The sequence below is a fragment of the Palaemon carinicauda genome, chromosome 37 (genome assembly GCF_036898095.1).
Source record: "Palaemon carinicauda isolate YSFRI2023 chromosome 37, ASM3689809v2, whole genome shotgun sequence".
In the NCBI taxonomy this organism is placed as follows: domain Eukaryota; kingdom Metazoa; phylum Arthropoda; class Malacostraca; order Decapoda; family Palaemonidae; genus Palaemon; species Palaemon carinicauda.
In genome coordinates, this window is record NC_090761.1 from 48743278 (window position 1) to 48760390 (window position 17113).

Consider the following 17113-nt stretch of genomic DNA (forward strand, 5'->3'; position numbering starts at 1 on the left):
TTTATATAACCAGCGGGTAAGTATATTCAAAAATTTATTTTATTATGAAAATATCATTTTTGGAAAGGTTGTGTACCAATTCCAAGCCCTGTTTTTTGGCCTAAGCACAGCTCCTATGGTGTTTACGCATCTGATGAGGAATATTGCAAAATTCCTCCACTTATCGGACATCAGAGCCTCCCTTTATTTAGACGACTGGCTGTTGAGAGCCTCCACGAGTCGTCGCTGTCTGGAGAGTCTCAACTGGACTTTGGACTTGATCAAGGAACTGGGTCTGTTAGTCAACTTAGAAAAGTCCCAGCTCATTCCCTCCCAATCCATTGTTTACCTGGGAATGGAGATTCGGAGTCAGGATTTTCGGGCTTTTCCATCGGCCCCAAGGATAAGCCAAGCCCTAGATTGCATCCTGAGCATGCTGAAGAGGATCAGTTGCTCGGTGAGACAGTGGAGGAGTTTCACAGGGACCCTTTCATCGTTAGCCCTGTTCGTCGAGTTAGGGAGACTCCACCTCCGCCCTCTCCAATTCCATCTAGCAGCTCATTGGGACAAGGATTTGACGCTCGAAGCAGTCTCTATCCCGGTCACCAAAGAGATGAAGACCACTCTCTTGTGGTGGAAGACCAACCTCCTTCTCAGGGAGGGCCTATCGTTAGCGATTCAGACCCCCAATCTTCATCTCTTCTCGGATGCATCAGACTCGGGCTGGGGCGCGACCTTGAACGGACAGGAATGCTCGGGAACGTGGAACAAGGAACAGGAAACGCTCCACATCAACTGCAAGGAGCTACCTGCAGTTCATTTGGCCCTATTGAACTTCAAGTCCCTCCTGCTAGGCAAGGTGGTGGAGGTGAACTCCGACAACACCACAGCCTTGGCTTACATCTCCAAGCAGGGAGGGACCCATTCGAGGAGCCTGTACGAGATAGCAAGGGACCTCCTCATTTGGTCAAGAAGTCTAAACCTCACTCTAGTTACGAGGTTCATTCAGGGCAACATGAACGTCTCAGCAGATCGCCTAAGCAGAAAAGATCAGGTCATCCCCACGGAATGGACCCTTCACAAGAGCGTGTGCAACAGACTTTGGACCTTGTGGGGTCAGCCGACAATAGATCTGTTTGCCACCTCCATGACCAAGAGGCTTCCTTTGTACTGTTCCCCAGTTCCAGACCCAGCAGCAGTTCATGTGGATGCTTTTCTGCTGAATTGGTCCCATCTCGACCTTTACGCATTCCCACCGTTCAAGATCATAAACAAAGTCATTCAGAAGTTCATCTCGCACGAAGGGACACGGCTGACGCTGGTTGCTCCCCTTTGGCCTGCAAGAGAATGGTTCACAGAGGTACTACAATGGCTGGTCGACGTCCCCAGGACTCTCCCTCTAAGAGTGGACCTTCTACGTCAACCTCACGTAGACAAGTTGCACCCAAACCTCCACGCTCTTCGGCTGACTGCCTTCAGACTGTCGAAAGATTCGCTAGAGCTAGAGGCTTTTCGAAGGAGGCAGCCAGTGCGATTGCCAGAGCAAGGAGGGTATCCACTCGTAGAGTCTACCAATCCAAGTGGGAAGTCTTCCGGAGCTGGTGTAGAGCCAATGCAGTTTCCTCTACCAATACCTCTGTAACCCAAATAGCTGACTTCCTATTACATCTAAGGAATGAGAGATCCCTTTCAGCTCCTACGATTAAAGGGTACAGGAGTATGTTGGCTTCAGTTCTCCGCCACAGAGGTTTGGACCTTTCTTCCAACAAGGACCTTCAAGACATCCTTAAGTCTTTTGAGACTTCTAAAGAACGTCGTTTACCCACTCCAGGCTGGAATCCAGACGTAGTCTTAAGGTTCCTTATGTCGCCTAGGTTCGAACCTCTCCAGTCAGCTTCCTTCAAGGACCTTACCCTCAAGACTCTTTTCCTCGTCTGCCTTGCAACAGCTAAAAGAGTCAGTGAGGTTCATGCCTTCAGCAAGAACATTGGGTTCACATCCGAATCTGCAACATGTTCTTTACAGCTCGGATTTTTAGCTAAGAATGAACTTCCTTCACGTCCTTGGCCTAGATCGTTTGAAATTCCTAGCCTTTCCAACATGGTAGGTAACGAGCTAGAAAGAGTTCTTTGCCCTGTCAGAGCTCTGAAATATTATCTTAATAGGTCAAAACCTATACGAGGACAGTCAGAAGCCTTATGGTGTGCAATCAAGAAACCGTCGATGCCCATGTCCAAAAACGGAGTTTCGTATTATATAAGGCTTCTGATTAGAGAAGCCCATTCTCACATGAAGGAGGAAGACCTTGCTTTGCTGAAGGTAAGGACCCACGAAGTGAGAGCCGTAGCCACTTCGATGGCCTTTAATAAGAACCGTTCTCTGCAGAGCATAATGGATGCAACTTATTGGAGGAGCAAGTCAGTGTTTGCATCATTTTATCTTAAAGATGTCCAGTCTCTTTACGAGAACTGCTACACCCTGGGACCATTCGTAGCAGCGAGTGCAGTAGTAGGTGAGGGCTCAGCCACTACATTCCCTTAATCCCATAACCTTTTTTAACCTTTCTCTTGAATGCTTTTATTGTTGTTTTTATGGGTTGTTACGGTAGGCTAAGAAGCCTTCCGCATCCTTTTGATTTGGCGGGTGGTCAATTCATTCTTGAGAAGCGCCTGGGTTAGAGGTTGTGTAGAGGTCCTTTAGTAGGGGTTGCAGCCCTATATACTTTAGCACCTTAGAGTTGATTCAGCCTCCTAAGAGGAACGCTGCGCTCAGTAAGGAAGACGAACTTAATAAAGGCAGAGTAACGGTTCAAGTCGACTTCCTTACCAGGTACTTATTATTTCATTGTTATTCTGAGATAACTGATTATATGAAATACGGGATACTTAGCTATCCTTTAGTCATGTACACTGGTTTTCACCCACCCCCCTGGGTGTGAATCAGCTACATGATTATCGGGTAAGTTTAATATTGAAAAATGTTATTTTCATTAGTAAAATAAATTTTTGAATATACTTACCCGATAATCATGATTTAATTGACCCACCCTTCCTCCCCATAGAGAACCAGTGGACCGAGGAAAAATTGAGGCGGTGTCAACAAGAAGTACTGTAGTACCTGGCCACAGGTGGCGCTGGTGAGTACACCCCCTTCTAGTATAGTGATAGCTGGCGTATCCCTCCCGTAGAATTCTGTCGGGCAACGGAGTTGACAGCTACATGATTATCGGGTAAGTATATTCAAAAATTTATTTTACTAATGAAAATAACATTTTTAGATCTACTCTTTCTCTTCTTGGGTTTTCTACCTCTCATTTTAAAAGCCATCTCTACTAGTCTATGTTGTTTAACATTAGTTTCCCTCAAAATCCCTTTACAGTTAATCACATTTTTCTTGTCTGCTTCTCTAACAGATGTGTAATCTATTTGGGTTTCTACTCCTCCATTTTCATAGGTTATCATGTACTTATCCAACTTCTGAAACTAGGTGTTCATAAATGCCAATTCAAAACTCTCAGCCATCTCTAATATATACTCCCCATCCTCATTTCTAATTACAAACCCATGGCTTTCATCAACCTCCTCATATCCATCCCTTCTCTTCCCCACTCTACCTTCCATGTCTGCTCCTATGATTGTCTTCTCTTCCTCTTTCAGTTATAATAGCAACCTCAAATTCTATTCTACATAATTCTTTTATTTTTTCTTGATAACCCATTTGAGAGGCATAGGCTGAAATTATATATAATAAATGATCCCATATTATTATTGGGATCTTTAAAAGCTTATCATGTATTCTCATTACTTCTACCACTTTTTTCTTACAGTTATTACCTATTATGACCCCATTCCATATCTTCCCTCTCCTGACCCACTCTAATAGAGTTTATAACCATTTCTTATATCTCTAATTCAATTTCCTTTCCATCTAGTCTTCTTTAGACACAAGACATCTATCTTACTCTTCTCCATCACATCCACTATCTCCCTTAATCTTCCCGTTAGTGTACCAATATTCCAAGTACCTGCTCTGATTTTCCATTCTGTCACTAGCTTCTTTGGCCGTAGTTATGAAGCCTGCGGTACCCCTTGTCCAATTATCACGCCAGTAGGGGGATCCTGACGCGCGTCACTTACAAGGTACCCACCTGCCCCGTATCCATACTTCTTATAGCATCAGGTATGGTCTATAATTTGTTGGAGGGTTCTCACAATCGCATGCTCTTGAAGTCATAAATCACAGTTATTGGCGGTGGGCATAGCCTTTGACTAATAGTTCAAATGCAAGGCAGCAGTTTCCACAGTTATTGGCAGTGGGCATAGTCTTTTGTTAAAAAGCAAGACTACAAAGCAGAAGCTGTCTATTTAGTCCCTCTCTATTACATGCAGGACTTACGGTGGTAGTACTGTACTCTTTTTATCCCTATTGTAGGGGTGTAAGAGTACAGACATACTTTTACACTCTTAATCAAACTTTTAATTTTCTTTTTCTTTCCTGAAGTAAATGCTGGCTATTGATTGTTATGATTGTGAAGCAAGATGCTCATATGTGTGAGGATGGACTTTTATACCATTTTTTTAAACTGGCTGTAGATCCACATTCTCTCTGTGCTTCTTGCTATGGGCACGTTTGATTGCAATCACTCCAGTGTGCTGAGAGTTGGGTGTGGCCTCCTATGCAGTGTCTGGTTTATTCTTTGAGGGAAAGGAAGAGAAATTAGTTTTTCCTTAAACCCACTGTTGCGTCAGCTTCCACCAATCATGCAATTACACCCCTGCCTCGGTCCCCAGGGAATATGCGTCAGTAGCAAAGAGCCCTCGGAGTTACTTTGGCAGTCTTTCAGGTTCTGGTGGCGTGTAGGGCTCCCATAGAGTTTGCTGCACCATATCAGAGATTGGAGGCTCTTATGACAATCAATTAATTACAGCAAAGCCTATCCGTAGCTGCGCATGGCGCCCAGCATTGGGGTTGCTCCGGTAACCAACCATAGTGCATCAGAGCCCATTTTCTTTTATTATTGTTGGGTCGTAGAAATCAGAACTAGAAGTGTTAAATACTCATGTTTTTATAGCTAGGAAAAATTAGAATTGTTTCTAAAATATGTAGTTTTGAAGAAATTGTATGATGTTTTATATTGTTTATATCAGATTCCAGTACTAAGTTTAGCAGTTACATGGCAATTCAATATAGTGCTCCAGAAAAAGAAACAACAATGTTCTCTTGATCAAAAGTGTTATGGATGATCAAAAATATTGTTTAATATTAACCTCTCATTTAGGACCTACAGTATATTCGATAAAAAACATTTATCACAAGTAGCTAAACAGGTTCGAATCAAGTGTCAGTTTGGTTTGATACTCGGGCTATCATATCCTCCAAACCTTAGACCTTGCTATGGATTTCCAGAGCAGGGCTCTCAGGGTTCTTCTACTCCATCTTGTATGCACAGTGGTGTTTCCTTTGTATTTCAATGGACCAGAAAAATTTGCTGCCTTTACATTAGAAGTCTGGTCTTTATTAAAAAAGATGGGTTTAGAGAAGTTCCAGTACCCTCCCCCAGTTTTGCTGTTGTCTGTCTGGTCCCAAAGTTATTTGATGTATGGACTCCAGTTTTGGATGGATCAAGCCAAAACTAGTATCCTGATTATGAAATTCTTAATGGAAGCTTCCTTGTCAGTAGGAGTTGCCATTCAGAGAGGACTAGGTATATTCCATTTTCTTGTCAAATGCATACTGTAATTCACTGAAGTTCCTGGTACTCCTGAAGTTTCCTGTTCAGGGACAAGCTTTTCCAACTCACTTGGCTATGTTTTGGCCTATGCTCTGCTTCACAAGTAGTCACAAGCAGGATGGTTCTTTTAAGAGGGAAACAGCTACGTCTTATGGTATGGTTGAGAAAATCATGATTTTTTCTAAAAAAATAAAATTTGAAAATCAATTCATTAGATTTAAATCAGGTTTTTTTATTTAAACTAATTTTCTTGATTTGAATTATTTTTTTCAATAATACCTATTTGCTGCTTCTGGTTATTGGTTTCAGTCTTATGAGGGTATTTTCTGGTATTGAACTTGATCTATGTTAAATAAAACCATAGTTTAATATACATTACTCAAGATGAGTTTTTTCTCTTACAAACCAAAATTCAAACTACTGTAATGATTTAATCGGAGCCGACAAGTTTTAGTAACTAGTACATAAATACACATATATACAGCAGTTTCATTTTAACATAGAATACACAGTACAAAATAGAACTAAAACCCTATTAAGGACTTCTCCATGTCCGTGCTGTACTATTAACAAAACTTTTAATTCCTATTAAAGCTGTTGAACAAATCAAGACCTTTATAATTTGTATACAATTTTTAAGAACACCAAGTTTTCCCAAAATGTTATAACCGTTAACTAGGATTTTGTTCTTTTGTTGCAATACTTATAAATAGTAATTAGTATTGGAAGTTTTCTTCTTTCCAAGGTAACTTCTGATAGTATATTTCATTTTGATTTAAACTATGATTTTTTTTTACTCTGATTTAAACCAATTTAAATCAAAACAACTCTGTCTTATGAGCACCTGGACTACTGGTTACTTCTTAGCTCTTCTCATACAGGCCTCTCACAAATTTTCTGAGGATTTGTTTCTGCAAAAAAATTTGGGAGTAGCACAGCAGAGGTGTCCTTCTCTTTGTTTTTCAGTATTTGATAGGCTGCAAATATATTTCTAATGATTGTTGCATTGTACCATTGAATATAGTTTGTAGTTAGATAAGGTTGTTTTCTTTCTGATCAAGGTTGGGTTAAAGAAGGGATTTTTTTTTTTATAATGGGAAGAGTAAAGTTCCCTCTGGTGTAGGTCTTTGGGACTTGACTTTAATAGTATGGTAGCCATTTGTATTGTCTGAGTTTCCAGTGTCTTTCTACCATGTTTAGATATTGGTTTGCACATCAGATAGTATCCCCTCTCTCTAATACATTAGAAAAGGAAAGTTTTTAGGTATGTCAGCCATGTATTATGGCTATGGTATTGATATGTTTTATCAATAAAAAGCCTTTTTATAGTAATGATTTCCAGTATGCTTCTTTCCTGTTAGTGATTTAGCAATGGATTCTCAGTAAAAATTAAAATAAATCTATTTTCTTGTATATTTATTTTTTAATACTTAAATGGAATTCCTGGAAGAGGCTCCACACTTAAGTGGTATGGTTTCCTATTTGTTAGTTATAATGTTGACTAAAATGTATGGGTTTGTTTACATGTGAAGTGCCTAAATTGGGAGCTGCTGGATCCATATGCTTCTTGCCATGCTTAGTAAAGTAGAGTAAATTTTCTTTTTAAGGTTAATTTGTTTTCTTCAACAAAGGAATGGCTATGAATGAGTTCTGGGTAAGTATTAAAATGAATAAGTTTAAGTTATAAATTTGGTTTATTTGAAGTTTAAAAAATCACACTTACTTTTCTGCAGATTTCGCCGTGAATTGAAACGTTTGGAAGATGAAGGACAGCGTATAATTGAGGAAGAATTAGATAAATTGAATAGAGAAGTTGAAAGAGATTTAAAAGGTGTGTGTTATTGTTAATTAAAACCTTTGTGATATATCTTTTTTTTATAAATGATACACCACTACTATTAATGTTAATTTCTTGATGATATACTGTGAAACCCATGGAATGTTTATATATTATTTATTTTTATTCACTTTCAGGTGCTAATTTTAATTGGAAACATACTGTAGTTGCTCATCAGAATTGTTTTTACAGGAACATCAGGAGTAAATGAAAATAAATGTACAACAAAGGAGACAGATGTTGGACATAAAGTGAAGGTCAAGTGGGCAATATCTCGAGAGACTCCTGGGTATACTGAGGAAGATATACGGCAACTATTTTACAAGGTAACTTATATTATTAATGTAAAGAGGTTTAGAGAGAGAGATTTATGTCTTTTGGCTCTAATAAGTATGTGCTACAGTTATGATATTTAATATACCATATGAACTTCAGTAGATTTTATAGAAACATAACCTAGTTGTTGTTTCTCGCCCAAACAGCCAAGTGAATAAGCTCCTCTTTATATGTAGGGTTGTTAAGAATTTCTGTTGGCTTGAGATTCAAGAAACTGAGAAAAACAAAATTAATGGATAAATGTAGGAAAACCTCATTTGTTTTAATGTAACTTCATCAATTCACAATTTTCTATCGAATCGTCAGCTGTTCCTCTCGAGACATTACAAAAAAATTGAATATGGTTTAGGTGAAAGATATATATATTTACACTGTTGCTTACACTACGTCTCGTAACACTTAAAATTTGAATTAATTTGAATGAAATGAGCTCACTTAATTTTAGGATAAATTTTAATTTCACGTCCTATTTTCTATTTTTTTCTTTTATTTTTTTTACTGTTCCTCGCTTGTCTTAGCTCTTTTTGTCTTGCACTTTTGCTTATTGCAGGCATTTAAAAAAAACCTATCCAAGGAGGTTTGATCATTTCTCCCTTTCAAAATAATGTGGAAATGAGTTAGGCAAGTGTCGTTAAAAAATGCTGAAGCATGACTACAAGACAATTTATCATGATGTCTCTTTTCAACCAAATTAGACACATCCTGCCACTTAGACAACACTTCCTTAAACTCTTTCGAAGAAAGGAGTTCCTCCAGTTCTGCCTCCTCCTTGCTACTGAACTCCATTAACACTTCCATATGTTGCATCGTCTGGAGCTTGATCAATTCCTTTGTCACAAGCTCTTCTTGATGCTCCTTGACAAGGTTGTTGACATCTGCCTTATCTACCTCCAGCCCCGCAAACTTTCCAAGAGACACGATCTCTTCCAACACTATGGGTTCGGGGTCAGGCTGTGTCGTATCGAACCTTTCAAAGTCCTTTTCAGCTATGTAATCTGGCCACAATGTTTTCCACGCTGAATTTAAGGTTTTCGCGTCACACTCTGCCATGCTTCATTAATAATTCTTAAACAATTAACAACATTGAATGTGACATCAAAGCATTTCTTAAATAAATGCTTTGTGTAGAGTTTCTTTAAAGTTTGGAAATACCTGTTGGTCCATGGGCTGAAGGAATGGCGTGGTGCTGGGCAGGAGATAGAGGACCTTGACAAACTGGAATTCTTCCATAAAGTCATCTTCAAGACCAGAAGGGTGACCAGGGGCATTGTCTAGGAAGAGAAGACATTTCAACGCCAGGTTTTTCTATAAAAAATGCTACTTGCCTACCAGACCAAAGCACAGATTCATCCATTCTGTGAAAGAATATCTTGTAACCCAAGCTTTTGAATTTGTGCCCCACATGACGAAGTCTTTCTTTCAAGATCTTGTGGCTCTTGAAAGCATGTGAGTTTTCGGTGTGGTACACCAGCAGTGGCTTGATCTTGCCATCACCGCTTGCATTAGCACACAAGGCTAGAGTCATCTATCCTTCATTGGTTTATGGCCTGGCAGTTTTTTCTCCTCTGCCATGATGAATGTCTTCCAGGGCATCTTCTTCCAGAAGGCCATGACATGAAGGCTGTACATAGTTCCTTTCTCCGGCATAGAAACCTCCACCAGCGAGAGCACGGAGGAGCAGTAAGAGTGCCACAGCTCCCAAATCATCGTTCAAGAAATCCGTTCTTGCTAGAAAACGTGCAGAGGGAGGCAAGTCCAGCAAAGGCATGAAAGGAGGTAAGTCCAGCACCCGAGGTCGTTCACGCTAGGGAGGGCAATTTTCCCACTTGTCCAAGAGGATGCCTGCAACGCCAGTGGCAGAGGTTCTTCCAGGACGGGGCCAAAACCTGGCTGGTCGAGGTGATACCCTTTGGCTATCGAGTTCTGTTCACACTCGCTCTTCCTTCCTTGACATGTCGTCCAGCTCCGTCAGTTCCTACACAAAATGATCCGTGAAGGAACAGGCCCTCAGGGCTGAAGTCCAGACCATATTGGAGAAGGGTGCTTTCCAAGAGTTCCTAGACATATCCCCAGGCTTCTACAGTTTACCCTTTCTTGTAAAGAAGGCGTCTGTAGGTTGGAGACCTGTCATCGACCTCTCCTCCCTGAACAGGTTTGCCCAACTGACCCCGTTCAGGATGGTGATGGCAGACACAGTCAGACAGGCGATCAGATCAGGGGACTTCATGTGCACACTAGACCTAAAGGATGCATACTTTTAGATCCCAGTCCATCCATCATCAAGGAAGTATTTGAGGATCATCATAGACGACAAAGAATACCAGTTCTAGGTGCTGTGTTTTGGCATGCTGATAGCACCTCAGGTTTCCACAAGGGTCTTCTCCCTAGTGTCAACTTGGGCTCACAGGATAGGCATTTGTCTGTTTAGTTACAGTATTTGGATGACTGGCTCATCCTAGCAGACTCGGGGATGACCCTTCCCCAACACTGAGACAAGCTTCTCAAGTTTTGTCGCATTCTGGGGATTGTGATAAATCTCGAGAACACTGCATCCATCGCCAGGACTGTCATACCTGGGAATGTTGCTGGATACCAGACTAGGGAAAGTCTTTCCCTCCAAGGACAGAATCCAGAGGTTGAAGAAGGTAGGAAGCCCCTTTTTTTTTGACGAGAGAGACTTCTGGTACAGCTCTGTCTATGACTAATAGGACACCTGTCCTCCCTGGAAGTTCTGGAATGTGTAGTAGCCAACGGACCCCCATGGATTCAATCTCTCCAGTGGTGGTTAAATTCCGTTTGGGCCCAGCACAAGGACTCTCCATACCTGTTGGTTCCTATGGGAGCCAAACAGAGGACGAACCTGACCTGATGGTAGTAGATGATAACCTGCTCAGATGGGTGGATCTCCCCCCCCTAAATTGATGTTCTTCACAGGTGCATCAAAAGAAGGTTGGAGGGGCCCCTTGCTGCATCACCCAACCTCTGTGCTTTGTTGACATTAAGCGTCTGAAAGTATGCTGCATATAAACATCATGGAAATGAGGGCAGCCTTCCTGGCCCTACAATAATTCTCTCAGCTCCTGACAGGTCACTCCATGGTGTTGATAAGCGACAACACCACAGTGGTGGCAGATATAAATAAGCAAGGCGGTATCTTTACTCAACACCTTTGCTATCTATCACTAGATACCTACGATGGGCGGAAGACAACATGGTGTCCGTATCGGCTTCCTTCATCCAGGCAAGAAGAATGGCTTGCAGACAACCTGAGCAGAGTGACTCAGATAGTGGGCTTCGGGTGGTCTTTGAATCATGTAGTAGCCAACAAAGTCTTGACTTTATGGGATTCTCCGATAGTGAACATGTTTGTGACATCTCTGAACAGCAAGCTCCTGCTATACTACTCCCTGGTGCCGGACCCTCAGGCTCTATGGCAGGACATGTTCCAAAAGCATTAGAACAACATTGATGTCTACTGTACATGTTTCCTCCATTCTTCCTGATGAGAAAGGTTCTAAACAAGATATGAGCATCCACCATCCTTGCAATGACCCTCGTTGCTCCGCAGTGGCACCATGCGAAATGGTTTCTTGACCTCCTTCAAATGTTAACAGAAGTCCCAAAAGAACTCCCTCCATGTCATGATCTACTCAAGCAGCCACAGGCAGAGATTTAACACAAAATCGTAGAGTCCCTAAATACTTCACACCTGGAGGTTTTCCAGGATCTCCCCAAAGAGAGGCTTTTCACAACATGTTGAGAGAAAGATGTCTGGATACCTCCGAGAATCTTCAGCTGCGGTGTACCAGGCAAAGTAGGCAGTCTTTTTTTGGTTGGTGTCATAGAAGGGGTATTTATCCTCTCTATTCGACTATCCCAGTGATAGCAGATTTCCTTGTATACTGTACCTTCGGGAGGAAAAACTCCCCTCAGTGTTGGCAGTGAAAGGCTATTGCTCAGCCTTGAGCCTTGCCTTCAGACTGAAAGGAGTTAATTTTGTATTTCCTTATCGTTGAAGTTGTCTCTCCTCATATGAAGTTTTAAGCTTTTCTGTCCTTATTCGGAAGTTAAACCACCTCTAAGGGACATCGTACGCATGTTACGATCACTAAAAGGAGCTCCCTACGAACTGTTGCGCCAGGCTTCAGATCTTCACCTGACGATGAAGACAGTCTTCCTACTTCCATTGGCCTCAGCCAAAGGGGTAGGTGAACAGCATGGTCTTTCCTACAATGTCTCCCATTCAAGGGGATGGGGACAGGTAATGCTGAGCTTCATGCCTGAGTTTATCTTAAAGATTCAAAATCCGGGGGAAGCAGATCCTAGATTCCGGCCCTTCCGGATTGAATGTCTTCAAATAACCGATGATCCATATCAACTGCTACTATGACCAGTGAGAGCTTTGAGGTGTTACCTCAAAAGAACTGCTCGAGCTTGTCCCCATGTGAGCAGATTATTCATCAGTTTGGGGAAGGTGAAGAGAAGAATCACCAAGAACACCATCTCAGCTTGGATTTGAAATGTCATAGAACGTACCCTGAATCCTGATTCTTCTCGCAGATGCGAAGACCAAGAGCTCATAACGTTAGAGGTATTATTACATCCATAGTGTTCAAGGAAAACTTCTGTACTCTGTGGCGTAGGTTCTACAAGTGGGTGTGTGGAAGCATCAAATAATCTTCACCACCCACTATATGCATGGCGTAACCCACAGGCACTTGGAGACATTCTCCATCGGACCTGTGGTGGCTGCACAAGTGGTTTAAACACATAAAGCTCCTTGATGGACAAGTAGCAGATGGTGGAGGGTTGAGGTTACCCCAGATAAGTCTGGGGTGAATGATGAAAATGACTGGCTTCTTCTTTCCTTCATCTTCCCTCTCTTGTAGAACAGCTCTTGAGGTACTCTGCAAACTGGCCTTCCCTGTCTGCAGTTAATAATCATTTCCCTTGTGTAACCAGATATATACATCATCATATCCTCCTATGACTATTGACGTGAAGGGTCTCTGTTAGATTTCGCCAGTCGTCTCTATCTTGAGCTTTTAATTCAATACTTCTCCATTCATCATCTTCAACTTCACACTTCATAGTCCTCAGCCATGTAGGCTAGGGTCTTCCCACTCTTCTAGTGCTGTGTGGAGCCCAGTTAAAAGTTTGGTGAACTAATTTCTCCTGGGGAGTGCAAAGAGCATGCCTAAATCATCTCCATCTATCCCTCACCATGATCACATCCACATATGACACTCGAGTAATATCTCTCATAGTTTCATTTCTACTCATGTCTCACCATTTAACTCCCAATATTCTTCTGAGGGCTTTATTCTCGAATATACTAAATCTGTTGGAGATTATTTCATTGTCATACCATGACTCATGACTATACAATAACACAGATCTCACTAAACTGATATACTGTACTGTATAGCCTTATTTTTATATGTAATTGCAGGCGATTTGCCCTCCAAATTTTACTTAACGTAGCCATTGTCTGATTTGCTTTTTTCAATCTTTCATTAGACTCTAATTCTAAAGACCCTGTATTAAATATCATAGTTCCCCAATATTTAAATGATTCTTACTCAATAATCCTATCTCCATCCAATGATATTTCATCTTCCATTGCATATTCTGTTCTCATCATCTCTGTTTTTTTTTCTATTTATCTTGAGCCCAACCTCCTGTGGTATTCCATGAATTCTGGTGAGCAAGCATTGCAAATCCTTTGGTGTTCTGCTAATAAGGACAGTGTAATCCGCATACTCCAGGGCAGCTGATTTCCTATTACTAATTAAGTCCTATCCTTCTCCACCATCTACAACTGTTCTACACATTACAAAATCCATGAGTAGGATAAATAAAACCGGTGACAACAAATTCCCTTGGATTACTTGGCTTTTCACTGGAAATTCATTCATTAGGACTCCACTAACATTAACTTTGCACTTTCTATTCTCATGAACAAACTTAATCAAATTTATATATTTAAGAGGAATTCCACGATAATGCAGGAGTCTCCACAAAATTGGCCGGTGCACACTATCAAAGGCTTTTTGATAACCACAAATGCCATCAAAAGTGGATTTCTATATTCTATGCATTGTTGTACATGTATCAAAATGAAAAGTTGGTCTGTGCAACTTCTACCTTTTCTAAATCCTGCTTGTTCATCTCTCATGTTTTCATCAATCTTTCTCTAAAGCCTCTTTAGAATAATTATACCATATGTTTTCATGACAACTGACGTGAGTGTGATTCCTCTGTAATTATTGCAATCTGGTCAGGTCTCTTTTTTTAGCCATTGTCACCAACACTCCTAATTCCCACTCATCAGGTTTTGCTTTTTCATGCCACATTCTACAAAATAATCTGGTAAGTATTCTGGGGGTCGCTTCATTTTTGGCCAGTATCATCTCAGCAGTTATTTCATGGCATCATGGAGCTTTTCATTTATTTAGTTTTTTAATGATAGCTTTGACTTTAAACGCACTGAATTCATTCATGAGCACCTCAAAATCTTCATAGCTTCAGGTTTATCAATCAAATTATTCCCTTCATATCTCCTATTCATGACCTCACTAGAGTGTTCCATCCAATGTTGCCTTTTTCATCTTCTGTTGTTATAACAGATCCATCCATTTTTTTAATGGGCATATGCTTCTTCTTTACCAGTGTAGAGACTTCATTATTATTATTATTATTATTGTTGTTGTTGTTGTTGTTATTAGCTAAGCTACAACCCTAGTTGGTAAAGCAAAAGGCTATAAGCCCAAGGGCTCCAACGTGGAAAAATAGCCCAGGGGGGAAAGGAAAAAAGGAAATAAATAAACGATTCAAGTAAGAATTCATAATTAAAATAAAAGAATTTTAAAAACATTAACAACATTAAAACAGATATTTCATGTATAAACTATAAAAGGACTTATGTCAGCTTGTTCAACATAACAACATTTGTTGCAAGTTTGAACTTTTGAAGTTCTATTGATTCAACTACCCGATTAGGAAGATCATTCCACAACTTGGTCACAGCTGGAATAAAACCTCTAGAGTACTGTGTAGTACTGAGCCTCATGATAGAGAAGGCGTGACTATTAGAATTAACTGCATGCCTAGTATTATGAACAGGATGGAACTGTCCGAGAAGATCTGAATGTAAGGGATGGTCAGAATTATAAAAAATCTTATGCAACGTGCATAATGAACTAATTTTAACAGACCATAAGTTCCTTTCCAACAAATTAAGATGAGAATCAGCAACTGAAGACCAGACAGGAGAACAATACTCGAAACCAGGTAGAATGAAAGAATTAAAACACTTCTTCAGAATAGATTGATCACCAAAAATCTTAAAAGACTTTCTCAAAAAGCCAAATTTTTGTGCAATTGAAGAAGACACAAACCTAATGTGTTTCTCAAAATTAAATTTGTTGTCGAGAATCACACCTAAAATTTTAAGTCATACAAAGTTAAAGAAATTATCAATGCTGAGATCCGGATGTTGAGGAGCCACTGTCCTTGACCTACTTCCAATCATACTTTGAGTTTTGCTAGGATTCAACTTCATACTCCATAATTTGCACCATGCACTAATTGTAGCTAGATCTCTATTAAGGGATTCAGAAACCACAGATCTACACATAGGAGATGGAATTGATGCAAAGAGATTAGCATCATTTGAATATGCAACAAGCTTGTTTTCTAGGCCAAACCATATGTCATGTGAATATAGTATGAAAAGTAATGGGACAAGAACACTAGCCTGTAGAGCACCAGATATCACATTCTTATACTCACCATGGTGCCCATCAACAACAACTCTTTGCGATCTATTACTTAAAAAATCAATAATAATGCTAAGAAACAACTCACCCACTCCCAACTGTTTGAGTTTGAAAACAACGGCCTCATGATTAACACGGTCAAAGGCAGCCCTAAAATCTAGGCCAATCATACGAACTTCCTGACCACAACCTGTACAGCATTGGAGATTGTGAGAAGGGCATCACATGCTCCAAGGCCTTTATGAAAACCAAATTGCAAACTAGGGAGTAGATGATTACCTTCAGCAAACCTATTAAGACGCTTTGCCAAAAGGCGTTCAAAAACTTTAGATGATATGGGAGTTATGAAAATTGGGCAGTAATCAGTTGGACTTGAGCTACCACAAACTTATTTACATAGTGGAGTAACATTACCTATTTTCCAAGTGCTAAAAGCTCCTCTTCTTGTTAACTTGCACTAAATAACAGATAACTTTGGAGCTAAGAAATCTGCAGTCTTTATAAAAAAATAAGGGAAAAAAAGGGATTTTGACGAAGGAAAAATCTATTTCTGGGCTCCGACCCGTGCCGCCCAGTGAAATGCTCCTTTAACATGATTTCTAAGGTAAAAACTGCTATGAATTTACCAGCGAAAAATTTGTATAGGAATGCTAGGTTGAACCCAGCTCGCTCACCTTAATAAGGTGTCGGTATAATACTGGGGCGCTGAATAAATCACAACCAGAGGCCTCGCACCATTTAGATATCTCCTGTCAACATCCTCGAACAGCGAGGTGCTGTTCAACATCCTACTACTACTAGCAATCCCATGCCAGTGACGTCACTCCTTTTAATAGCACGTTCTTTCAAACACTTATTTTGCCTTGGTGTGTGAATTTCGCTGGTTTTCCTGGATTTACCTCAAGATGTCGGACTCTACTGTCACTCCATCTAAGTTAAGTACCAGATCTATGAGTTTTGAGATTTTGGAGGGGGCCTTGCCCTTTTTTGCTTATATTTTAACAGCTTTATTTTCACGACCCCGCGTGGGTCTTTCATGGCGCCCGGCTCCCTCCTATCTCTCTCTCGTTTCGTTCTTAACGATTTTCAATGAGTCCTCCATACTTATTGTTTCTCGTTATGAACTTTATGGGTATCCACGGTTCACACACCATATTAATTTTTATATTGTCCTGTTATTATGATAACAGTTATTACATATACGTGTGCAATACCATATAAGTCTACACCTCCATAGACATCAAGGTCAATCAAGAGAGCTTTAATTTTACGAGATCAGAAAGCTAAACTTGTTTGTTTAGCCTCAGGAAAACAAGAATGAGGAAGTTCAAGTTTCTCATTACTCTGCTTACTGTCCAACACATCTGCCAAAAGGGTTGCCTTTTCCTTTGGACAGTGAGTGACAGAGCCATCTGGTTTAAGTAAAGGAGCAACTTTTACATCTACACC

The 17113-nt window shown here is 40.5% G+C and overlaps 2 protein-coding genes across 2 annotated transcripts in view; both read left to right on the forward strand.

The window, feature by feature from the left end:
• The window catches only part of LOC137629303 (fanconi-associated nuclease 1-like), a 79292-nt gene extending 74089 nt beyond the window's left edge, over positions 1–5203 (forward strand). Inside the window, exon 5 of the mRNA XM_068360561.1 lies at positions 5127–5203. Within this exon, the coding sequence (XP_068216662.1) occupies positions 5127–5203 (77 nt within the window). The remainder of the gene's footprint in view (positions 1–5126) is intronic.
• A 302-nt stretch (positions 5204–5505) lies between these two features.
• LOC137629304 (dnaJ homolog subfamily C member 17-like) overlaps positions 5506–17113 on the forward strand; it is a 40502-nt gene continuing 28894 nt past the window's right edge. The window contains exons 1-3 of the mRNA XM_068360562.1: positions 5506–5714; positions 7444–7541; positions 7740–7873. Of these exons, the coding sequence (XP_068216663.1) occupies positions 5506–5714; positions 7444–7541; positions 7740–7873 (441 nt within the window). The remainder of the gene's footprint in view (positions 5715–7443; positions 7542–7739; positions 7874–17113) is intronic.